The following is a 27,147-nucleotide window of genomic DNA, read 5'->3' on the forward strand; positions in this document are numbered from 1 at the left end:
TTGGCTGAGGCGCACCGGTGGAATTTCCCTATAGCTCTTAAGCTAGAAGCATGAGCAATTTATACAAACGCCCTGGAGGGTGAATAGGACCTCAGTTTAATATCTAATCGAAACAGCATTGGCTTTGCAGTAGCTCATGGGAATGCTAGCCTAGATTGTTCACTCAAGTCTTTGGGCTGGAACTTAACCCACAGCCCTGTGATATAGAGGTGAGAGCATTATCCACTGAACCACAGCCCAAGCTCCCTGCACGAATGAGTGATTCCCAAACAAGGTGTCCATTTTACCCAGGGAGACCAAAAGGCTTGGGGCAGTGGAGGGTTTTTGTGGTGGCGGGGGGTTGGGCATGTTGAATTCTCTTCAGGCTCCCAACTCTGTGCAAGATATCTGCCTTGGGAATCTGTTATATCTCTTGGAGAGAATGCAATTGTTATGTGGTGCCCATATGTATACCATCCTGGATTATTCTTTTCTGATAGTTTGGGTTGATTGGAAGACCTTCCCCAGTGCAGGATCCTTAATGGGCAGACAATAATTTATGGTGGAGGTGAAAAGAAAGGCTTACGTTATATACAGTCTGTCGTGATCACTGAATGGCTGCATGGTTCTTCGAGACAATGAGATACTCTTAAAGTGTAGTCCGTGTTGTGATGTGGAAGCTGTGATCACTAATTTGCACAAACAGCAAAGTGAGAGTGACCACAAATATCAGTGTTTGTAATAAGTAAAGGGTAATTATTGGACCATGTACTCCTTTTGAAAGGAGCAGCACGGCATCTTGCCCTGTCTGTGGGAGCCAGCTTTTGATTGATCAGTTCACGTCCTGGATGGGGACATGCCGTAACATCAAGAATGCTATGACCTGAGCCGCAAGTGACATAATGACCATTTGCTTTGAGACCTTCTGTGACCACTGAATTTATACGTTTTTTTTAAATTGAATGAGCTGGTGATGAGATGTATCCTGTATCTTTACAGAGAACTCTTTTGTTTGGTCTTTGGGTAATCCCTGAGGCAACACAATGTCTTTTAATTGGTTATTTTAGAAAGTGTGTACTTTTTGACAAGCCTCTGTAGTAACTCTTCATGGTCAGGTATCTGGCCTGGAGGTTTGTAGTGGTTGCTGCTGGCAGTGAATTCTGGTTGAGATTCTATTCTCATGGAAAAGTGAGCAAAAGAAAGAGGAGAGAGATAAATACAATGGTTGATTGCCTTCCCAACTTCCTTTTAAGTCAACCTTTTGATAATGGTTTTTCAGTTACTGTTTGCATACCCTCATTAAAGCTGTGCTTCTGTATCTATCTGCCAGTTGTCAAGAGATATTAAGAGGGAGAAAACAGTTGTCCCAGTGACTTGATGTGATATCCCCGAAGGTCATAATGATGCTGCAAGAGGAGCTGCCTTTTCATATCCACTCAATCCATTTGTATTCTGCTATTCTGTATTTTTACAAGTAGGAGTACTACGTTGCACAGAACCAAGAGAAAAATAAGATTATTTTCGGCACTTAAAGGCCTCTCGTGTGTTTTTGATGTACAATTTGGTCCAAATTAAACTTTAATTGAGCTTCAGGAAATAACGAGTTGCTAAATTTGGGCAAACTACAAATTAAAAGCTTCCACCGTGACTGTAATTCTACTGTAAATTGGTGACGTGTAATTCACCACTGCACAAAAGAAAGTGCTTGAGCACTAACTAGCTGACAAATTTACAGCATAATCAGCACTACAGCTGCTCTGCGCAAAATGCAATGCATGCAGTGTGGCGCATATTTGTTTCAAATTGAGAAATAGGTCTGTGCAGCCAAGGCCAGATCCCACCAAGTTAAACGAAGTCACTTGAATTAAGCTCAAGTTTTGGAAGTCTGGTTGCTTCCTTCCACAAAAATAGGTAGAAAACCCCTTGGTGAGAAGCACCGCTACTTAAAATGTTGTGCAGTGTGGTACAAATTATTGTTACAGAAAGACTAAAGGAGGTGTAGAATTTCACAATTCTTCACAAGTCTTGCACTTTCGATGGCCGTCTCATTCTGAAATGCAGGATTCCTGATTTTTAATTTCTCAACATTTGCTGACTGTCTTCAGATTATAAGATGCAAAGCCTTGGAATTTCTTGCATGACCTGCCCACTTCTTTCTTCATTAAAACAGTCCTTTAAAGCCCACCTTTTGCACCATGTTTTTGCCCACCCCCTGTTCTAACATTGGCTGAAGTGGCTCGGTAACCATTCAGCACAGCATCTTTTTCAGAATTTGAAAAGGAATCATAGAATCTCTGCCGTGTGGAAATAGGCCATTTGGCCCATCGAGTCCACACCGACCCTTTGAACAGCATCGCACCCAAACCCAACCCCTACCTGATACCCGTAACCCTGCATTCCCCATGGCTAATCCACCTAACTCGCACCTTTTGGACAGTGGGGGGGAAACCGAAGCACCCAGTGGAAACCCATGCAGACACTGGGGGGAATGTGCAAACCCCGCACAGATAGTCACACGAGGATAGAATCACACTTGGGTCCCTGGCACTGTAAATCAGCAGTGCTCGCCTCTGAGCCACTGCGCGGCCCCATTATATTAAATGTGCTGTATTTCTGCCATCCCTGCCTGTGGACCTTGTGAACAAAAATGCAAAGATGTTTTTGATTTGATTTATTATTGTCACATGTCCTGAGATACAATGAAAAGCATTGTTTGGCATACTGATCAGACAAATTATACCCTGATGTACTTATGTAAGGTAATAGAACAGAATGCAGAATATAGCCTTCCAGAGAAGGTCCAGAGAAAAATCAACTTTAACATGAGTGTTCCGTTGATGAGATGGATAACAGCAGGAAGAAGCTGTTCTTAAGTGCGTCGGTGTGTGTTTTCAAACATTTGTATCTTCTCCCTGATGAAACGGGGTTCACTCTCCATTTGCCCACTCTGAGATATGGGGTGACCTTCCCCTGGGTATGTGTATAATGCCAGTTTTGCAAGCCTGGTCAAGTGGCTACTTGGTGCATCACAACTTTGATGTTTTTCTGTGGCTTGATGGGATTGCTGAGACCTCTAGCATCCCCTTCTCTGGCCCTGCCACATGGCAATTTCACACAGTGCAAGACCATAGTAGGGATTGCAAACTGAGTGGGTGTGGGCAGTTGTGGTGGGTCTGCAGTTTCTGACTCCTCATGTCAATTTCAACCTCTGGAATCCAGTACTGATTTGTCAATTTCCATTCATTTCCACCCACCGAAATACATTGTCAATTTATCACTGGTGGAAAAGCAACTAGAGAACACCAGGTATGTATTCAGTCAGCTCCAACAATTACTTTCCTGGATAGTAAACACATTAACTGGGATGAACATACTATTGTTAATTTTCAAAACCAAAAGCAACCTGAAAGATTGTGAGTACAGGATATTGCTTGAGTAAATTAAGTTCACATTGTGATTAACTCATGGTGTTTTGAATAAGATCCAAAAGGTTTTCAAAAAATTTCTATATGGGGAAGGAGTTGCGGAAACGAACTAGTTTTAACTTTTTTTTAATGTTGAACTAGTCATATAATCACCCTGTGCCTCTGGACTAGCACCTATTCTTTTCCTGTTATGAAAAATAGCCAAGAGCCAAGGCTGTCTCGTTTATTACCAGGTCTGATATCAATATCACGGTTCCTGTATCAAACCCTTTCAGCTGCAAATGTGTTGCTGGTCAAAGCACAGCAGGTTAGGCAGCATCTCAAACCCTTTCAACCCTGTCCATTGTCCTCCTATCATTCAGCTGGAACTCTGTGAACAATAGACAGAAACTGTAAACATGACAGAACACCACAATATGTGTGCAAGATGGAGTTGGATTAGTCTCTCCTGACAATCAGTATTCTAACATTTGCAGTTGACAGTGCCTGATGTATTCTTGTCTCTTTTTAGATCATCAATTCAACATGTATCCAGGACTCGACTCTCCAGTTCAGAGCAACCTGCCCCTTTTCTATTAATATCTTTCTGTTATAGTCAACATTCAAGTGTTTGTTAGTCACAGGGTTTCGAGTCTCAGTGTGACAGATTCCTGATGTACTGCTCATCAGTTCAAGATTAAAATGATAATGCTCCCCATCTTCCCTCGAGCAATATTGTAAAACCGAGCTACAGAGACTCTCTGTCGGTTGTGTGGCCAACCAGTGTTGAACCAGTTCATCTCAGACAAGGTAACAACCAAAATACAATTATTGACTTCAGAAATAAAGTGTTGCACTTACATACCACCTTTCACAACTGCTGGATGTGCAAAAGTGCATTGCAGCCTTTGAGGAAAATGAGCAAGAGTCGTAACCAGAGTCTGTTCATAGCAGGTGTCCTATGGAATTCTTGATGGATATGCACCTGAACCTTGAAGTGTGGTTGAATTGGGCTCTGCTTTGAAGTGCTCATCACACTTGAATGCCAAGTTAGATTTGTCCAGTTGAAATATTTTAACTCTGTATCTGTATTAACCCATGTTAAATAACTTACTGTCCCTGGTGAAATGAAGCCAGTGACTATGTCTCACGTTCAGAGCCCATACTCAAAACCATGATGATCAGCCAAAATACTGCACACCATGGGTTTATATTTCAACACCTTCAGGATGCAAAGGCCGCAAAGAAGGCTAAGGGAAAATGACTAGCTCTAAATTGACAAAGCATCGATGCACTTTCTTTGAGACTACTTTGGTGCTGTTTGATTTCCCTATCCATCCACTTCTAGCAAATGGGATACTAGTGAAGAAATGCAGATCTTTACAAACTGTGTTTCATCTTCGAACAAATGCTATTAAAATACACATTTTGAGCAAAACAAAAATTGGAAGGAAAGAGAAATGGTTTGGATTTATATAGCAGCTTTCATGACTTCAGGATGTGTCTGAGCACCTTACAGCCAATTAACTATGTTGAGGAGTGTTGGAAATGTGATATTGTCTACCACATACAGCAAAGTTTTGTTTGACTTGTCTGGAGGGGGAGAACAGCCTCCTACCGTTTCGGTCTCACTGGCGCAGTGATACAACCAAGGCTCAAGTCCACAGACGAGGAAAACGGCTTGCAAAACACTTTTTTTTTCTGATGAAAGGCTCTGTGACAATGTTCATGAAAAGTCTTGTGCTGCTCTTTTTATAGTGAACAGGTTTTATACGTTACAAGCCAACCTAAAAGCACCAACAACCATTTTGTAGCAGATTGAAAGTTTACTCTTATATTGTAGTTTGGAGACTCTATTCCCAAACCCCAAGACAAACTATATTCTTCTCCAAGTTCTTTATTCTTCACTTGAATCAGTTACATTTATATACTGCTATAATTGTATTAGATAGCTGTTTTGAGCTGAATGATCAATTCTGCTTGTTTCTCACTGGCTACTTATCACACTCTGACTGTGTTTCACTTTACTTATTTATAGTCTGCGCAAGATTCCCCCTAATTTGTTTTTTTTTTCTCTCTCCCACGTAATGAAAGAATTCTCTGCCTTGAGGTAAAGGGCCTCCGTTCAGAAACCATGTGGATTAACTCCTGAAATGGTCTGGGCTGGTTTCTAAAGAGAGGATTCTGCAATTCTTTGTGAGGTTTTAATGCTGGAAGCCCCTTCACAAAAGGAGGAGGATAAGCACCTATTAGAAACCATTGCATCAGTTTTCCTTTAAGGACCTTTTGGGTCCAGTTAAAGCTGACCCCTTTTGTTCCAGGCTGCAAGCCTTCAATGAAGCTGAGGTGGGGTTTAGGGCTGCTCTGGGTCACCAGAGGGACCTTTAAAAGAGTCAGTCTCTGCCCCAAGGGTACAGGGTGGTGTTGGCGCCAGCCCAGTGAAACTGGTTTATGGGCATTGTTTGGTCATTGGGTTAATAGGATAAATGAGACTAGGCAACCTTGTGACCTCCACTCAAATGCGGTAACTTTTGTGTCCTTAAACCAGATTGGGAGATTGAGAACAGAGGGGCTGCTTATCCATTAATCTGCCTTTTTAAATAACTGAGCATTTAATCCGATTTGTTCCGTGGGATGACAAAGTTTGCTTACTTTTACTCGGGGGATTCGGGAGGTGTTGGGGGAGGGTGGGAGTCAGGCAGTGTGGCCTTTTCTAAACCCTGAGACTTTCTGTTGCAATTCTTGCAGCGAGCAAATAAAAACATGAACATTGAGTGCCAGCGTGTAGTTTAATTTTTAACCACATTATGCAACGGAGAGCACAGTGTTGGATAAGTGGCCCTTGGAAGCCGGGCCTGCTGGTCAAGTGAAGCAACAATTGAGGCAGCCCGTGTGTCTGCTGCTTGTGGCTGCATTTCATACGGGCACCAGAAGGAATTCGCTCTTAATTAAATGGGAATGTGAGAGTTTGAAGGAATTCCCTTGATATTACTAAGGGAAATCAAGGCAATTGCAACTGACAGGCAGGGAGAGAACTGATAGTGTATGTTTTTACAGTTCCATTGTTGGCTGTGGGGTGCATCCCATCCCAGTTATAAAGAGATGACTAGGTGAACCTGGGTGTGGTAGGATCTGATCTGGAAGAGTTGTACCCTGTGTGAGGAACTTGGAATTCATTACCTGTAGACAAAATAAAACATTCAGTGTCTACTGATTCTCTTCTGCGGATACCAGCCATACCCTCAATTTGAGCTTGCTTCTATTTGTGGTCCCTAGATTCCCTATCCTCAGGTTAAATCACCACCATTCGCTCTTCTCTAATAAGAGAGCAGCTCCTATGTTCTGGTGAGACTATGGCAACACAACACAACAAGTTACTCATGTGCTCAGTGAATTTCCCCAGTCTGTTCCACATCCAGCCCAATCCTGCTTAACACACACACAACTGGCCAGATCCAAGAGTTCTGGATCCTGTTTTACCTCGCTAGCTTGGAGGGCTGCTTACAATTATTTACAGGTTTGGAGCAATGTTTTGACACTGAACTGTTAAATGGCACCATGTTTAACCTAACACGCCGCAAACATGGCCGAGGAAGTACTGAGTTAACTCCATAATAGGTAATAGTGGCTGCTTTCTAAACTCCAGTTGTCATTTTTAGTTAAATTATTTGCTTCAAATGACAAGAATGTAGTATAAAATGATTGATTTGTAAGAGATGAAACAAAATTGATATCTGGAGTGTGAAATCATGAATATAATCCACATGTGCAAGATTAAACATTTGCTTCTGGTACAATCTACCTTTTTTTCCGTACTGAATTCCTGTTGTCACATTTGTGGTGACACACTTGATAAAATTGACTTAGTGAAGCAATGACAAATCAGAACTGAAGATGTAGAGAAGCTACAAAATCAAAAGGTGAAGGATATAGTTATAAAGCTGCCACAGGAAAAGGAGATGTGAAGATAACTTACAACATGTAACAAGCAGCCAACCTATAAAAGGTAACCATTTTATCACTCCATATTATGTGAAAAAATTCACATAAAAATAAAAGTTCAGTTGTCAAGGAAATGAGGTGTTAAATCAATAGACAAAGATGATATATTTCACATTGGTATGAGATTTATCTATTGGCGTTTTTAATGTCTTATGTCTACCTCTTTATTTGAAGGCCTCATACAATAACTAGCAGAATAGTTGCAGAAACTCTTAACACCAATGTAAATTATATTGATGTCATTAATCTGGAACATCTGTGACTTTTCTTTTGAATCTATGGCAGTTCATTGGTGAAATTTGACCTGATAGAATCCCTAGGGTGTGGAAGCAGGCCATTCAGCCCATTGAGTCCATACTAACCCACTAAAGAGCATCCCAGCTAGACACACCCTATCCCTGTAAACCTTATTTACCGTGGTTAATCCACCGAACCTGTATACATTTGGACTGTCAGGGGGAAACCAAAGTAGACATAAGGAAAATGTGCAAACTCCAAACATTCATCCGAGGCCTGAATCAAACCTGGGTCCCTGGTGCTGTAGGTCAGCAGTGCTAACCACTGAGCCATTGTGCTGTCCCATTTTGTTAAACGTGCTGAATTTCTGCACACCAATACCTTGTATAACTAAAGCATAACATCCTTATTTTAATGTTCATTCCTTTCATACTAAAGCATAGTGTTGCATTAGCCACTTAATTATCTGTGTACTAAAGTTTTAACGACTTATGGACTGGTAGAATTGTGCAGATGTACTCCATTTAACAAATACTTTTTATTCTTTTTGCCAACATGAATTAGGTTACAATCCTTGATCGGCTTTTTGCTCACTAATGCAAACTATGTACGTCCCTCTGCAACTTGACTATGTCCTGTTCACAATACTTTCTTAACCGTCTTTATGCCAGTTGCAAATTTAGCCTTCTCTCCCCTCAGGCTAAATCATCAGTATATGTTGTAAATGATTCAGACCCCTGTGGGATCCCACTCAAAATTTCCTAGCTTTTAGGAAAGGATCCAATACGCATACTCTGTTTTCTGCCACACAGCCAATCTTCTATCCCTACTTGTGTTATTCCCAACAGCATGAGCTTACACCACCTGCTAAATGGCACCTTGTCAAGTGCCTTCTGTAAGTCGAGGTCCAGCACTTCTAAAGCAAGGCTTCTCAAAATGGGGGTCGTGAGCTGCAACTTTGGGGTCAAGAGCTCTGAGGGAGCAATGAGCTTCATGGACCTCTGACAAAGTTAGACCAGCTGTCCACCTGCTCGAACAGACCCCTGCCCCCCCTCATAGAGGGCTACAACAATTTGCAAAGCTCGAAAATGTGGTCACGGTGGGAAAAGCACTGGTCTACAGGCTCTCTTTTATCCACAACACGCGTTACTCCTTCAAATAAAACTCAAATTAGGTTAAACACTAATCACTCTTTATAATACCAGGCTGACTCTTCCTGATTGCCTTGAGATTTTCCAAGCACCCCACTCTCACCTCCTTATTGATTGTTTTGCCACCTTCCCCATGGAAGATGCCAAACTAACTGGCCTATAGGTCCCTGTTTTCTGCCTCTCCTCCCTTTTGAATTGAGGAGGTGTATTTCCTTTGTCTCAGTCGGCTGGAGGTTTTCCAGCTTCTTCAGTTTCTTCACCAATGAATATGAAGTAAAGTTGCCATTATCCCACTCTCTCATTAGAGAGAGATAACGGAGGAGGGGTGATTTTTAATCTGAAGGTCACCACGCATCAGGTGAGGGGAGAGGTTGAAAAGGCAGGACCTTCATGGTACCCTCAGCTGGTACAGGAATGTTGCGTTGGTGTTACTCTGCATCTCAAATCAGCCGACCAGCCAACTGAGCTAACCAACCCCTATGTCATTATCAACCTCTTTAAGACTCAGAGTAAAGTCCATCAGAGCCCAGGGTCTTGTCATCCCTCATTATTATTCATTTGCATAGTAGTCTGCTCCTCTAGAGATTATACCAAATTCCCCTATCCCTCCTGATGTACAGCAATTCCTGGAAATTTTTTTTACCCTGTTTAGCAAAGAGGGAAGCAAAATATTTGTTTGTTTTATGGATTATTTCTATTATTATTTATTATTACCTGTACATTTGCACACTATCGAGGTCCAGGACGCACTAACTCTTCCTTTTTAAGTATATATTGAAACTCTTGCTATCCCTTTTGACATTTCCACTATCTTTCTCTCATGCTTTTTCACCTTTCTTTGGCCTGATTAAGCTTTTAGTCATTAGTTTTTGATTGAAATCTGCTGTCAAGATTCAGGATTCAATCCATGTCACCTTGTAGCTCAGTAATGGCTATCTGATCATGTTTATTTCCTCCAATGGTCACTATCACTTTATTTACTTTGTTGCGATACGACGAACATTCAGATACAGAGTCTTTAGTTTTGTCTTTTTGTTATCCATGTAACATCTAGACTTGATCTTTAGTGTACTCTTTGGCTTGTTCTCTGTCTGTTTCTTCTGCCAACTCTCTGACTTGCATTTCCCATATAATTATTTTCCTCAGGTGCTGACCATCCTAGCAGTACAGAACCCATTTTGATGCTATTTACATCTGAAAGTCATATGTAAACACTTACCAGCTAGTGTACCAAACTCCTGTAGTGTCACTGTTGTTTTCATTCTGTTTTTCAAACTGAGTATCCCAGCAACTGAAGTCACGCACTCAAAACATTCGGAAAATAAAGCAAGGGTACACATCCTTCCCCTGCTTCACCGACCACCTGCACTGACCAAACTGACAAAGCTCCCCCTCTCTGTTAGGACCACTCAAATTATCCAAGTTCTGAATGTATTCCAGTACAATGATGCCAATCATATCTTGTAAATTTAAGATAAAGGAAAAAGAGGAGACCTCTTAAAATAAATATTTTTCACAGAAACTAATGGGACACATCCGGAGTGGGTAGGGCTTGAACGCTATCCTCCTGGCTCAGTAGCAGGGACACTACCACCGTGTCACATAAGCCCACAATTATGGAGTTTTGGAATAGACAGATTTACGAATGTGTAAATTGGAATAGAATCTGGGTCAACTGATTAGAAGACAGCTTTAATCACCAGTATACCACTATCATTCACCAAATGTGTAAAAGATACTGGAGTGTGGCAAATTGTAATGACTACACACTTATTGCAGTTTTATTGATGATTAAATCATCACCATTCTAGCTTGCAACATAAAAACATCAAATGCTTGCTCTCTGCACAATTGGACTAAAGTTTGTATGTTTTTGAGAATCAGTTGAGTCCGGGTGTACAATAAACTAGATCAGTTTTTAACTAAACTTTGAAATTAAAGTTTGTTCATTTTACTTAATCAGGAAAACATAGTGTACATAGACAGAATGCCTTTCCTATCTCCACTGGGATTCCTCTTCTAACAAATTAACTGAATTTTGATAGTTCTTCAAAATGTAAATGGAACGCTTTTGATTATTAAGTATTTAATGCTTAGGCAGAAAATGCTAACATCCCAGTCAGTCACAAAGACTGACAAAGAAAGAGGAAGAGCATAAGATGAGAATCCCAGACCGTGAGAGACAGATCAGCAAACAAGTGAGAAAACAATGACTCTAAAGTTTCAACAAATCTCTTACAAACTCCTGCTGCTGGACTCAGAATCCTCCTTACCCCACAGTTCTGGATCTTGTTCACCACCTCTGCTCATTGCTGATTACCTTATTTTCCACACCACTTCTGTCAGACGTCAGGTTCTCCCTCTGAAGTGATTCCAGATGACACGACCCCCAGTGTTGCTAAGTCCCAACCTTCAGTTAGCTGAAAACCAGGATGGCCAATCTGTTTCTGACTAGTCTATCATGTTGGTGCTTCAGTATTGAAGTGTGGGGTGCTGGAAAAGCACAGCTGGTCAGGCAGCGTCTGAGGAGCAGGAGAATCAACGTTTTGGGCATAAGCCCTTCTTCAGTATGTGTAGATACTCCTAGCAGTGTGGCTAAATTCATCCTTCTCCATTGTGTTGCTATATACCAGAGATGATCTTAACCTATCTTAATCAATCCAAACCTGCATCTTCATTCTAAGTGATTAAAGACTTAACAGCAGTTTAGGTTTGTATGACTCTTTATCTTTTAATATAAATTCTGTGTCCTCTGATCCTGTCCCACTCCTAAAGCTTGTACTTCCAAATAAACCCATTGGACTATAACCGGCTGTTGTATGATTCATAACTTTGTTCACCCCAGTCCAATACTAGCACCTCCACATCATATCTTAAACTGGTACATCATTGATACGCAATTATATGCATAATTTTTAAAATAATAACAAGGAAATAGGCTACTGAACTGATGTACATTGCTGTTTTAACCTTTTAGTCAAGCAATTTTTCTGGTCACATTTACCCAGCTTGTTTCGAATCCTCTTCAACTCCTCTTATTTCATTCATCTACTCAATTTAATGCTATTTTACAAACTCATAGGTTTAAGGTGAGAGGGAAAGATTTAAAAGGGACTTAAGGGGCGATGTTTTCAAGTAGAGCATGGTGTATGTATGGAATGAACTGCCAGAGGAAGTGGTAGAGGCTGTTACAATTACAACATTTGAATGGCACCTGGATGGGTATATGGACAGGAAGGGTTGGGAGGGATATGGGCCAAGTCCTGACAAATGGGACTAGATTAGTTTAGGATATCTGGTCAGCATGGATGAGTTGGACCGAAAGGACCGTTTCCGTGCTGTACATCTCTATGACTCTGGCTGGAGTTTGCTGCCTGCACATATCAGACAGATTGCTTCAAATCTGTACTAAAAAATCGAGAGAGTTTTTTTTTAGCTTTTTGTGTATATGGCCATAAAACAAACTTTAATATTTTGAATATGGCATTTCCTGATGATGTTGGTATTTTCACCTCCAACTCCTTCGCTGTTTCAGGAGAGCTATGATTCTGTTAGTTTTGTAGTATTTCACTGGAAGGGATACTTACCCTTTCAAATGACATTGAAACTTTCTGCTTTGTTTCTTCCATTGAGGAGCTCTGATTATGTGTGGCAAATGTTAACATTGTCTGAGGTGTGCCATAAAACCATAAGACAGAGGAGTGGAAGTAAGGCCATTCGGCCCATCGAGTCCACTCCCCATTCAATTATGGCTGATGGGTATTTCACATCCACTTACCCACACTCTCCCCGTAGTCCTTAATTCCTTGCAAGATTAAGAATTAATCAATCTCTGCTTTGAAGATCTTTAACATCCCTGCCTCCACTGCGCTCCGTGGCAGTGAATTCCACAGGCCCACCATTCTCTGGTTAAAGAAGTTCCTCCTCATTTCCGTTCTAAATTGACTCCCTCTAATTCTAAGGCAGTGCCACCTTCTTGAGGGGTTTGGGAGGTGAAGATCTGACAGACTCTTATCTTAACAGAAGGAGGGTAATGGATTTTGGTTTCCTGTTAGAGGGAGATGTACCGCAGTTATCGTTTAATTAAGAAGCTGTCAGTTTTCAATATATTTAACGTTTTGGCTCCTTGTAAGACAATTTTCAAATGCACCATGATAAATAAGCAAAGGCCAACTGAATGATAGCAATGTTTATAGTCTGTCTCTGTGGAAATTTGAGCTCTGATCCTACAGCTTGACATGGATGCTGCTGGAAGCTCCTTTTGCAATAGTCGGGGGTGGGGTTGGGGGTTGGTGTAGAGAAAATGCCACATTAACATGATTGATTGTCATGGTAAACTGGTAATGCAGCAGGAATGGCATCATATCCTTCATGTACCTTTTTTGTGGTAAATGATTTGCTCAGATTACATTCAAACTCAGTAAATGCACTTGCACTTTTTGTCATCGCCTCCCTCACTTCCCTGATTTTTTTTCTTTACGAATTAAATTATTCACCATGTTAACTCCCATTTGTTTTAACTTTGTCTCCTCTTCTGAAAGTAGTATTAAAAATCACACAACATCAGGTTATAGTCCAACAGGTTTATTTGGAAGCACTAGCTTTCGGAACGCTGCTCCTTCATCAGGTGGTTGTGGAGCTGACTGACCACTAATGATCAACATTGCACAAGCCCAGCCCAATCCCTGGCACTGCAGCTAAATGTTTTCTTGGGGATGAAAACGGTGGTGTTCCTTTTAAATTCCAGTCCCAGAAATGAAGTTAATCTCAGCTGCAGTCACACTGGTTAAACGCCTCTGATAGTGAATGCTACACACTCATGTTGAGACAACCTTCAATCACAGCTAGTGTGCAATGTTTGAGAGTATGACATGTGCCCATCCTTGCAGACACTGAGTACAGACAGGCACAGTCTCCAGTCTTCCTGTTTCCCTGGTAGATTTGGTAGCTGGAAGGTCGGTTTCTTCTCTACCCCTGCGTCTTCCCAACTGCATGCTATAGGCCACGGCGGGGGGTGGGGGGGGGGAGGAGTGGAGGGAAGGGCGTTGTTTTAAAGATTACTTACATGTGAACAGAACCTAACAACCTCCCTGATAGCTCAGCTGTAAAGGTGCTGCTCAGTGTAAACCATATGAAAGTGGAATAAAGAACCTCTATTTTATCTAATGCTTTGCACTATCTCAGAACTCCTTCGTACTTTTTGATGTGCATTTATTATTGTTGGTTAATTATACTTTGCTTGTGGAACCTTAATGTAAGCCGCATTGTGCAACTGACAAATCCTGTATTTTTAAGGAATATCAGTTGAGATGTATGTGATATCTGAATTTTTTCTAAATTTCCTCATTTTATCTCTGGATGAATTGTTTCCAAACAGATTTCAGTCTGATTTTTTTTCAAACAAACCTTATAGACACAAAGAGCTGTTGTTCATGTAATGAATTTTGTACTGTGTATGGTAATAGTTCTGAAAAGGTTATTAATGGAAACTGCATTCAGCTGCTTCCAATCTGATAATGTGTCACCGTCTTGGGTTAAGAATTGGCAGGGGAGGGAATGTCAGACAGGAGGTCCCAATAGATACAGATGTGTCATCCTTGTCTCCAGTTAGTCTTAATAATTACAAGCATGTCGCCAGGGTTAGAGAGTTTGAACTAAAGGAAGAAGCAGAATACGCTCGGGCTCTTTTCCCTGGAGTGTCAGAGGTTTGGGGGTGGGTGACTTTATAGCGGTTTATAAAATCATGCAGGGAAGGGATAGGATAAATAGATGAGGTTTTTCCCTGGGGTGGGGAGTCCAGAACTAGAGGGCATAGGTTTAAGGTGAGAGGGGAAAGATTTAAAAGGAATCTGAGGGGTAATTTTTTTCGCACGGGGGTGTGTGGTGAGTGTATGGAATGAGTTGCCAGAAGAAGCAGTCGAGGTTGGGACAATTACAACAATTAAAAGGCATCCAGATGGGTATATGAAAAGGAAGAGTTTGGAGGGATATGGGCCAAATAGAATCATAGAGATGTACAGCATGGAAACAGACTCTTCGGTCCAACCTGTCCACGCCGATCAGATATCCCAACCCAATCTAGTCCTAACTGTCAGCACCCGGCCCATATCCCTCCAAGCCCTTTCTATTCATTTACCCATCCGAATGCATTTTAAATGTACCAGCCTCCACCACTTCCTCCTGCAGCTCATTCCATGCACATACCACCCTCTGCGTGAAAAGATTGCCCCTTAGGTCTTTATTATGTCATTCCCCTCTCACCCTAGACCTATGCCCTCTAGTTCTGGACTCCCTGACCCCAGAGAAAATACTTTGTCTATTTACCCTATCCATGCCCCTTATAATTTTGTAAACCTCTATAAGGTCACCCCTCAGCCTCCGACGCTCCAGGGAAAACAGCCCCAGCCTGTTCAGCCTCTTCCCATACCTCAAATCCTCCAACCCTGGCAACATCCTTGTGAATCTTTTCTGAACCCTTTCAAGTTTCACAACATCTTTCCGATAGAAAGGAGACCAGAATTGCACTCAATATTCCAACAGTGGCCTAACCAAGGTCCTGTATAGCCGCAGCATGACCTCCCAACTCCTGTACTCAATACTCTGACCAATAAAAAAAAGCATACCAAATGCTGCATTCACTATCCTATCTACCTGCGACTCCACTTACAGGGAGCTATGAACCTGCATTCCAAGATCTCTTTGTTCAGCAACACTCCCTAGGGCCTTACCATTACGTGTATAAGTCCTGCTAAGATTTGTTTCCCAAAATGCAGCACCTTGGATTTATCTGAATTAAACTCCATCTGCCACTTCTCGGCCCATTGGCCCATCTGGTCCAGATGCTGTTGTAATCTGAGGTAACCCTCTTTGCTGTCCACTACACCTCCAATTTTGGTGTCATCTGCAAACTTACTAACTGTGTAACTCTTATGCTCGCATCCAAATCATTGATGTAAATGACAAAAAGTAGAGGACCCAACACCGATCCTTGTGGCACTCCACTGGTCACAGGCCTCCAGTCTGAAAAACAACCCTTCACCACTACCACCCTCTGTCTTCTACCTTGGAGCCAGTTCTGTATCCAAATGGCTAGTTCTCCTTTTTATTTCATGAGATCTAACCTTGCTAACCAGTCTCCCATGTGGAACCTTGTCAAATGCCTTACTGAAATCCATATAGATCACATTTACCACTCTGCCCTCATCAATCCTCTTTGTTACTCCTTCAAAAAACTCAGTCAGGTTTGAGAGACATGATTTCTCCCCCACAAAGCCACGTTGACTATCGCTAATCAGTCCTTGCCTTTCCAAATACATGTACATTGTGTCCCTCAGGATCCCCTCCAACAACTTGCCCACCACCGAGGTCAGGCTCACTGGTCTAAAGCTTCCTGGCTTGTCTTTACCGCCCTTCTTAAACAGTGGCACCACGTTTGCCAACCTCCAGTCTTCCGGCACCTCACCTGTGACTATTGATGATACAAGTATCTCCGTAAGAGGCCCAGCAATCACTTCCCTAGCTTCCTCCAGAGTTCTAGGGTACACCTGATCAGGTTCTGGGGACTTATTCACCTTTATGCGTTTCAAGACATCCAGCACTTCCCCCTCTGTAATATGGACATTTTGCAAGGTGTCACCATCTATTTCGCTACTTTCAATATCTTCCATATCCTTTTCCACAGTAAACACTGATGCAAAGTACTCGTTTAGTATCTTCCCCATTTTCTGCAGCTCCACACAAAGGCCACCTTGCTGATCTTTGTGGGGCCCTATTCTCTCCCTCGTTATCCTTTTGTCCTTAATGTATTTGGAAAAACCCTTTGGGTTCTCCTTAACTCTATTTGCCAAAGTTATCTCATGTCCCCTTTTTGCCCTCCTGATCTCCCTCTTAAGTCAACTCCTACTGCCTTTATACTCTTCTAAGGATTCATTCGATCTATCCTGTCTATACCTTACATATGCTTCCTTCTTTTTCTTAACCAAACCCTCAATTTCTTTAGTCATCTAGCATTCCCTATACCTACCAGCCTTTCCTTTCACCTGAACAGGAACATACTTTCTCTGGATTCTCGCTATCTCATTTCTGAAGGCTTCCCATTTTCCAGCCGTTTCTTTACCTGCGAACATTTGCCCCCAATCAGCTTTTGAAAGTTCTTGCCTAATACCATCAAAATTGGCCTTTCTCCAATTTAGAACTTCAACTTTTGGTCTATCCTTTCCCACCACTATTTTAAAACTAAGAGAATTATGGTCACTGGCCCCAAAGTGCTCCCCCACCGATACCTCAGTCACTTGCTCTGCCTTATTTCCCAAGAGTAGGTCAAGTTTTGCTGGCAAATGGGACTAGATTAGTTTAGGATATGTGGCTGGTATGGATGTGTTCGACCAAAGGGTCTGTTCCCATGCTCTATATCGCTATGACTCTGTGTACAAGTAGCCAACGTAACTTGCATTGTACCTTGTCTCTTGTGGTTGAGACAAGTGCCTCTTCTCATTAAGATTCACAAGTAGTTCATCCCTTACCACCCACAACCAAATTAATCTTAGACCCAGGATAGAAAGAAGGGTTGGTGTCAGCACTGTAACTTAACTGTTAGCTGGTAATAAAGCCAAGTACTGCAGATGTTGGAGACCTGAATTTATTTTTAAAAAGAAAGAAAATGCTGGAGAAACTCAACAGATCTGGCAGTATCTATGGAGAGAGAAACACCGTTAACTTTTCAAATACTGTCTAATGTCTTTGGAACCATTATCTGATAAAGTATGGTTCCGTGGCATGCACCATGTTATGGTTGGTAGTGAGCATCCTTGTTTTAAATACCTTGAAGTAAACACAGTGGAAAAATTCCTACTTGATCCAGGAGAAAACGTGTTCAGAAGACAAGAGAGTTTACAATGTTAAGAATATCACTGTTTACCTGCAAGCATGTAAATTGACAGTCAGCAGCAAGTGAAAACAGCATTTCAAAAGAAACCCCGCACCTCCGAGCTGGTGAGAGGTGCAGGAAGAATGTGTGAGCTCAGAAAAGATTTAAAAATCTGGGATGTATTGGATTTCTCTTAGAAGAAAGATCTGTGAGAACAGTGTGAAGCTCCGAGTCGAGACCGTGGTGCTGGAAAAGCTCAGCAGGTCAGGTAGCATCCAAGGAGCAGGAGAATTGACGTTTCGAGCATAAGTCCTTCGTCAGGAATGAAGTTCTTTGAGTCGAGTGAAAAATCTGTCTTGAGACAAACTTTAAAATGGCAGTCCGTAGTATCAGGCCAGGAAGGATAGAGGTGAAATGGATACTTCTCTTTCAAAAGTAGTATCACCTCTGTCATAAATAGGCTCCATGAAACATGATTGCAGTAGGGACAGAACATTAATTTAGTGGCAGAAAAGCTGCAGAGTATATTCAGAGAGACTAGAGGGCAATTTGAGATTTTAAAGACAGTGGAAAAAGAAGGAGATAGAAGAATTTTAAGATTGTGATAAGGAACACAGCTCATTTAAAATGCTTTGGAGATGCCAGTGTTGGACTGGGGTGTACAAAATTAAAAATCACACAACACCAGGTTATAGTCCAACAGGTTTAATTGGAAGCACTAGCTTTCGGAGCGCCGCTCCATCAGGTGATTCCACTTAAACCTGTTGGACTGTAACCTGGTGTTGTGTCATTTAAAATGCAGTTTTGGTAGGGTGCTGTTTAAGGCTACGCTGCAGAATTCCTCAAAATTCAAAAGAAATATATTATTGTTGGAATTATTAATCTGTTTTTGTCAGAACTATTGCAGCCCAAGGTGGACTTATTTAACTTGGGGCTGTTCAGATTGTGCAGGTAGTAGAAACTGGAAGGATTCATAGACAGATTCTTGACGGCAGGGTGACAGTCTTCTGGAGGGGACAACAGAAACATCTTCAGCTCGGGGATGATCTTGATCTCTCCTAAAAGATCCATGGCACTAATCAAAGAACAGCAGGGGAGTGATCCAGTCAACAATTATTCCGCACCAATGTCAATAAAACCTGGCCATTTATCTCATCACTTTCTGTGAGACTTCGGCTTGTGCAGTCTGATAGTCCTCCTATTGTAGAATAAACACAATGAATGACTTCAGACTTCCTGAAGTCATACATTTAATCAGTGCAGATGCATGCTTGTGCTAAATCTTTTTAAGGTATGTCCAATTAGCCCCCTGGTCTTCCCACAAAATTTTGCAAATCTTGCAGCAGGTAACTTACCTCCTGTCTGCCCAAAGCCTATCTACTATCTACAAGCTGCAAGTCCAGTGCGACTAAACATTCTCCCTTTGTTGGGGTAGGTGCAGCTGCAGTGGAGAAACTCTATCCCAGAGTCCCATTTGATTGACACTCCATCTACCACCTTCAACATTCACTGCCTTCACCACCAGCAGACTGTAGCATTGGTGTATATCAATGGCAGGATGCAGTGCAATAATTCTCAAAAGTTCATCCAAACCTATGACTACCATCACCGAGAATGTCAAGGGCAACAAATGCAAGGGAACACTACTACATAAGTAATGCCATTCACCATCCTGAATTGGGACTATATTGCTGTTCCTTCATACTTGCTGAGTTAAAATCATGGAACACTCCAGCACTGTGGGTGATCCTACGCCTATGGGGTGGCACAGAGGCTCAATCGTTGGCACTGCTGCCTCACAGTGTCAGGGACCCAGGTTTGATTCTAGCCTTGGGTGACTGTGCAAACTCCACTCAGACATGTGTCTGCATGGGTGCTCCTGTTTCTCCCTACAATCCAAAAATGTGCAGGTTAGGTGGTTTAGCCAAGGGAAATGCAGAATTATAAGGTGGGGGGGCTATGTCTGGGTGGGACGCTCTTCAGAGGGTCAGTGTGGACTCAGTGGGCCGAATAGCCTGCTTCTGCACAGTAGGGATTCTAAATTCTGCAGCAGTTCAAGAAGGCAGCTCACTTCCCTCTCTAAGGATGATTAGGAGTGGCTAACAAATGCTGACTTAGCCATTGTTCCCTACATCCTATGAATGAATATAAAGACACATCTTTTCTACTGTAGATCTGATTTTCTAATGAAAGTAATTTAGGCATTGTTTAAATGTCAACAGTTTGTTTCTATTACAGCTTAAAATTAATGCCTGTTACTTTATTTGTTAGAAGTTATTTGAGTAAGTAAGCATGATTAGGAAAATATTAAAGGGGCACGGCTCGAGTCTATACAGAAATTCCAAGATTCACTCTTTGCAACATCCTCACTGGCCACAGGAGTTCGCAGTGTGATATCATGGCCAGTGGAAAAACTCAAGTCAAACAAGCAACTTCTGGATTGTATGCAAAACTTCATCTTGAAGTTAACATTCTTCACATGGTCATCAAATCCTCCCTCTCCTGAACTTTCATGGAATAGTTGCCACGCAGAAGGCGGCCATTTGGCCCATTGTCTCTCTACTGGCTCTCTGCAAGTTCAACTCGCCAAGTCCCGTTCCCGGACACATGCTCAAGCCATGGATAAGCTGCATTTGGCACAGAATTTCTGGGTACGGTGCCTACGGATGTTTGATTAACTGTAACACAGGAAATAATAGTACGCTCTCCTGGTTCACAGCTCAGGACTGAGGGGAGGACGTGTGAAGTGGAGGAAATTTTCATTTTTGCTGACCAGAGCATGGCAGACCTGGAGTAGACCTTTTAAGTCAGCAGTGGCTCCTCAGCATCTCAAGCCTTTGAGACTCATCAGCAACAACTCCCAGATTGTTTTAGCCTGTGATTTGCCACGAATTCATTCGAACAGATGTAGATGTTTATTCTCAACTGGAAGAACGATCGCATTTTTAAAACTACTTTTACCTGAACCAGTTTGAAAGGCACTTGTGCAATTTGTGGTTTTTAAAGATTTGTTTGTGCAACAAAGTATTGGATTGAAGACTTTCAGGACTGTGCCATAAGTGTGATGTCTTAGGAGAGGCTTTAATTTGTGTAATTAAGCAAGATCACATGAGAGGAGGTAGTTCCATACCTTCTTTCAATAAAGAAGACAGCTTTCATTCATATAACCCAGCCCTGAAGAAGAGTTACACCCAAAACATCAACTTCTCCACCACCTGATGCTGCCTGACCTGCTGTGTTCTTCCAGCCTCCTGCCTGACTACTTTGCATACATATAGTAGCCTTCATGACCATAAACTGTCCCAAAGCTCTTTGCAGCCAATCAAGTGCTTTTGAAGTGCAATCACTGATAAAATGCAGGGGATAGGTCAGGCTTCAAAGGATATGAACACAAGCTATTCAGCCTAACCATTCCATTCTACCCTTAATGCTCTACGTGAACCGAATGAGGCTTATGCTCGAAACGTTGAATTCTCTATTCCTGAGATGCTGCCTAACCTGCTGTGCTTTGACCAGCAACACATTTGCAGCTGTGATCTCCAGCATCTGCAGACCTCATTTTTTACTTGCTATTTGTGCACAACAATCTTCCACAAGTAGCATTGCAATAATGACCAGTCCAGATCATTTGTTTCAGTGATGTTGATTGACTTGAGTGGAGGGAAGGGAACAAATTGACCAGGACATTGAGCAGAATTCCCGTATTTGAAATAGTGATAGGGGCAGTCAGAACCACCGGGTAGTCCCAACATCAAGATTTAAGGCAAACCTGAATCATCGTCAAAGACATTTTTGAGGGAGCCCATTAGGACAGGTTTAATAAGTGAGACTGTTGACCATTGCTGTAATCGAAGCAGCACACACAAACCCTGCTTTGTGACTAAAGCCAAGCGTTATTAGAGGTGGCTGCAGTATTGTTACATTCTGCGGTTAAATAGACAGTATCCCCTTTGTCTGACTTCATAAGCCATATTTAATAACTATCAGAAAATCATTCGTCCTTTCATGTACTGTAGTGCATGCCTGTGTTGTCAACAAATTCCATGAAGTTTACCACAAAGATAAACATAATTACAGCAGCCAAAAGAAGGCAGCATTCTTTTTGTTACTGTGCTCCAACCAGTTTCCATGTGGTGTGTTAAGGTTTTTTTGTCTGAAGACAATGTGCAGCAATGTTGCTAGCCCTTCAGCCCAGTGTAATGGTGAAATGGTCACTGCTCACTTCTGTGGAGCATAGGCCTGCAGCTCAGTGTTGAGTTGTGCCTTTCTAAGGCGGGCTCTTGAGTCTGCACTGGGAATGGTTATCATGAAGTGCTGAAGGTTACAAAAGCCTGTCCTTGGCAGTGATAGCAATGATAACAATTTGAGATGAAGATTAAGTATCTTGTGGAAGTATAGGAACATAGCAACAGAAGTAGGCCATTCAGCCCCTCGAGCCTGCTCCAGCACTCTAGCTCCTGCATGATCATCTAACTCAATTCCCACACTAACTTTTGATGTCATTAATAACTAGAAATCTATTGATCTCTGTCAGAAAGTTACTGTATGCCAGATCTCCCACAGCCCTTTCTGATAGAGAATTCAAAAGATTCACTCTGAGTGACGAAACTAAGGATAGCATGATGGCTCAGTGGTTAGCACTGCTGCCTCACAGCGCCAGGACCCTGGGTTCATTTCCACCCTCGGGTGACTGTGTGGAGTTTGCACGTTCTCCCCATGTCTGTGTGGGTTTCCTCTGGGTGCCTCGGTTTGTTCCACAGTCCAAAAATGTGTGTGGCTAGGTGGACTGGCTGTGCTAAATTGCCCAGGGATATGCAGGCTAGGTGGGTTAGCCATGGGAAATGCAGGGTTACAGAGATAGGGTGGGGAATTGGGTCTGGATGGCAGGGTCGTTGTGGACTGGATGGATCAAGGGGCCTGCTTACAGACTTAGCGATTCTGTGGAACTCTTCATCTCAGTCGTAAATGGTTATTCTGAGACTTTGTCCCCCGGTTCTAGATGCCAGTGCCTCAGGAAACCTCCTTTCTGCATCTGGTCTGTCCTTCCTTTCAAATAAATTGTGGGTTTGCATGAAATTGGCATTTAAACTTCCATACTAGTGGAGAATATGGAAGTCTCTGTAATCTCTCCTGATAGGACAGTCCCCCCATTGCAGGAATCAGTCTGATGAACCTCCATTGCACTATTTCATTGGTAAGTATATCTTTCCTGAGGTAAGGGGACCAGTACTTTAGGGGCAGGCTCTACATGTATCTTTTCTGCTGTAGGTAAATACTCTTGTTGTTAAGGATAACGTGCCATTTGCCTTCGGCATTGCTGGTTGGGCCTGCATGCTGGTGACTTACAAACAAAGACAAGTCAGTACCTTGCACCGTGTTAAAGTTAATTACTAAATACCAGTGAGATTTTGCTTTTATCCCCTACTGTATGTATTGTTAATTATGTCTATTTTAGCATGATTGCAAGTCTTTGCTGCATCTCAATCATATAGCACTTTCTACAACCTCAGGACTCTGCAAGGTAGTTGTCAGCCAGTGAAATTGTTTTTTGCAGTGCACTTGCTATCGTCATGTAGAAAAAGAGGGAGCCACATTGCACACCTCAAGCTCCTATAAACAACATGATGTATCTGTTCTGGTAATGTTCACTGAGGGAAAACTACTTGAATGGACATTGAGGCAGGCATCCTGTCTAAGTAGTATTGTGAGATCTTTTATATCGCTAGAGTGTTGGAGGAGCCATGTTTGAATGCCCAACTTGATGCCTTTGGCAGTGTAGCATTTCCTACTACGATGCCAGCCTTGGAGATTAGTATTTCCGTTTCTAGAGTGGGGTTTGAATCCATTAAACCTTCTGACACAAAGGATGAGAGTGATACTAACCAAGCCAAGGGCTGAATCACTGTTAATGCATGATGAGACCATGTGTGTATGTTCTTTATCTGTATCAATAATGGATGAGGCTACTGTTTGTTGAAAAATGATGGCTTGCTTATCTGGGCTGAATGTAAAATATAGAGAGAGAGGTCCTTTGCTGAGGGTGTTGTGGGGTTGGTTGGCTGGCCAGCTGGTTTGTGATGCAGAATGGCACCAACGCTATGGGTTCCATTCTTGTATGGGCTGAGGTTGCCTCTCACCTGAGGCACGGTCAACTGTCATGTTAAGGTCATCACCAGTTGTTTCTCTCTATCTCTCTGAGTAAGCAGCAAGAATGATGGATGTTTTATCCTGGAAGATATTTGTCACTCTGAATGGACTTTTGAGCAGAAGCTCTGCTGGAACCTTGGGGGTTGTCTGAGACAGTTATGCCCTGTCCCATCCCTCAACCACCGATCATTATTGTTCATGAAAGCCCCTCTGCTGGATTAGTTCATAAAAGTGCTGGTCCAAATTATACCCCAACGTTCAGATTGTGATAGCTCTCAGTAACTCTGGTGGAAATTGGGGTTTGGGATGGGGGAAAATAGCGTGGCTTCCAACTCTGACTGTGGCATCAGCAGCGAACCCTGGTGGAAACGATTCACCTGTAAAGGTTAGCGATGAAGACAGGGTTATTTGCTTTCACACTTTGTTCAGGCTTACAAATGATGAATGATTAACCAAAGACTTGTAATTATGAAACTGTATGTCAGTGATAAATAGGATCTCCAAAAAGGAGGAGGGAGGGGAAAACCAATGTGGAATGATTGGAGAGGAGGTGTGGTCCTGAGAAATTGTATCCGTTTTCAACAAATTGTCACAAGACCTTAAAAGGTGAGATGTCTTCACAATAATGTCTTGAGGAATAATGCCCTTATTGCCCTGCTAATTAATTTTTTGTGGTATTCAATTATCTTTGGACAGATTGTCCATCTCATGAGCATGTCTATAAGCAACCTTGGGGAAGGTATGGCAGTTGGGTGTGTTGAGGGGCAGGTAGGAGGAGAGAAGAGCAGTTATGTGCACTCTGGCATGTTCTTAATTAATTAATTTTTTTTTTGGGAAGGTAAACGGGATGAGGTAGTCTTTTCCTATCACAAAATTAATTTTTAAAAAAATCTTTGTCATTTGACCTTGGACAGTGTGCCATTTGCATTGATGAACATCGTACCTTTGGGCTTGACTAAAACATTACACCATCTGACTAAATGTTTTGATGATTATTCTTATCCACTGATAGGAATTGGTTGCAGGTACAGATTGATCTCCTCTTGTCTAGCTATGTACCACCCATTTCTCCAAACACCAACATTTTAACCCATGGTTTTCTCACGAATCCCGTTTTCAAAAGTTTTATTTGGATTTGGTTTGCAGTTAATGAGGTGACTTGATCCTTTCAAAATATTTGAAATGAAAGCAAGTTGAAGTATTGGTTAACAGGAGCAGAGGTGGAGAGCAGAGGAGATGGACAATGTTCCAGTTCTCTCTCTGGAATAGTAGCTGCCCCGATTTATTGGGGTAGACCATCAGGATGTAAAATACACTCACATTGTCAACCATAAAATGTTCTTTGCCAACTGCCAAATGAAATGAATTGGCAGCTACTGAGCCGAATACCACTTTGGGGAGGCAAAAACAGAAATTGCTGGAAAAGCTCAGCAGATCTGGCAGCACCTGTGGAGAGGAATCAGCGTTAACGTTTCGGGTCGAGTGACACTTTCTCAGAATATTGAGAGGTGGACTGTGAAGGATCCATGGCAATGAATGATAGTGATATTAAATGAAGGGAGTGTCTGTGGATGTGTCACTGCAACAATGTGGCAATAGCAGGAGTAGACACGACAATCTTTTGAATCCCCCATTCAATGAGAGGATAGTTTGGCCTTAACTCCATTTTCCTGACTGTAATCCATAGCCCTTGAAACCCCTATAGTTCAAGAATCTTTTCTAGCTTAGCCTTGAATAGTTTCTGATTTTTGGGACAGAGAATCCATAGCCTAGTGAGGGAATATATTTCTCCTGTCTAAAGTAAGCAACCCTTCCAAACTTTCAATAAAATAATACATTACGTAGCCATAGGAAAGAGAGAGAAAAAACAGGTTTTTACAAGGACCCGGAAGCCTTGAGTTCAGAATGCTGTGGAATCAGGCAAATGCTGCCCAGTACTGTTATCCCATTCCCGATGAAGAGCGTATGCTCGAAACGTCGGCTCTCCTGCTCCTCTGATGCTGCCTGACCGGCTGCGCTTTTCCAGCGCCACACTCTTCAACAGTTTAGTCTGCTCATAATGCTCAAATAATGTTACAAACTTGTTCAGAAAACAAATAAAGTGAACATAATCTTGCAGTAAATTAACCTCCTGTTGATTATGACTCTTCCAGATGCACCCGTTGGGACTATGCAACAACAATGATGAGGAGGACCTATATGAATACGGATGGGTAGGAGTGGTGAAGCTGGAGCAACCAGAACTGGATCCCAAACCCTGTCTCACTGTGCTGGGCAAGGTAAGGTAGGGAAACACTGGGTGAAGCCTGAGTTTGCAGGCCTGACTTGCATTGACTTTCTGTGCTGAAATTTCCATGGATCTCCAAACTAAAAGAATAAACGGTGGCTATCCCTCTAACTTAATTAACCCAATGATTCACTAGCTTTTGGGTGCTGTTTATACATTTACTGGGATATTTGCTTGACAACTCTCTAGGACTGGTCTGGAGTCTCTCAGAATTGAAAATTTAAAAAGAAATTACACATTTTTTTCTGCCATTGTTTATTCGCTATAAATATATGGAATCTGGGATTAGAGGTTGCTGGGTCACCAGGACTGTTGAAGGGAAAGGTTATGTGATGAAACTCCAGGAATTAATATCTTTGAATATATATCTGTTAGGCAGATACATTGTCCATTCTGCCATTTTAGTCATGTTTCTTACATCTTAGAAATGAAAGGTGTGACATGTGGCTGGTAAATTCTCCTCGTAAAGCTTTCTGTTATCAGTAGTGGTGTTAGTTCAGTTGGCTGGATGGCTGGTTTGTGGTGCAGTGAGGTCAACATGGGTTCAATTCCCACACTAGCTGAGGCTACCATGAAGGACTCTCTTTCTCAATCTCGCCTCTCGCCTGAGTCGTGGTGACCCTCAGGTTCAACTCCTTGGATGCTGCCTGACCTGCTGTGCTTTTCCAGCGCCACACTGTCGACTTAAACCATCGCCAGTCATCTCACTGTCTAATGAGAGCGCAACCCTATGGTCCAATAAGTTTATGGCAGCTTTATCTAAAGATAGATCACAGAGTAAAGCCATGGGAGAGCTCGACATTCAATTTCTGTGCTTTCTCCCCATATCTTTTCTGTCTTTTTTTGCTCTAGCCTTCAGTTTTTTTGCCCTCCTTATTTTTCCTAGATGGCGGAAACCCTAGGGGTGAGATTCACAAGTGCAAATACTTTCACAAAAGAGAGGATAAAACTCTTAACAGTGAGGAAGTATTATTGATGATGAAACCATTTTGAGAGAATGAGGCGATGGAGAGAGAGAAAAAAGATTCTGCCACAGCTATTCTATTCAAAATGATTTCTTTATGTCGGCCATCT

General features: G+C 42.1%; 1 protein-coding gene across 2 annotated transcripts in view; it reads left to right on the forward strand.

Annotated features, from left to right (window-relative positions):
- The window catches only part of znrf3 (zinc and ring finger 3), a 238,784-nt gene that overhangs the window by 99,731 nt on the left and 111,906 nt on the right, over positions 1 to 27,147 (forward strand). For both annotated transcript variants that reach the window (XM_060844037.1, XM_060844038.1), the window contains exon 2: positions 25,940 to 26,065. In XM_060844037.1, the coding sequence (XP_060700020.1) occupies positions 25,940 to 26,065 (126 nt within the window). The remainder of the gene's footprint in view (positions 1 to 25,939; positions 26,066 to 27,147) is intronic.

Source organism: Hemiscyllium ocellatum, chromosome 24 (assembly GCF_020745735.1).
Source record: "Hemiscyllium ocellatum isolate sHemOce1 chromosome 24, sHemOce1.pat.X.cur, whole genome shotgun sequence".
Taxonomy (NCBI): Eukaryota; Metazoa; Chordata; class Chondrichthyes; order Orectolobiformes; family Hemiscylliidae; genus Hemiscyllium; species Hemiscyllium ocellatum.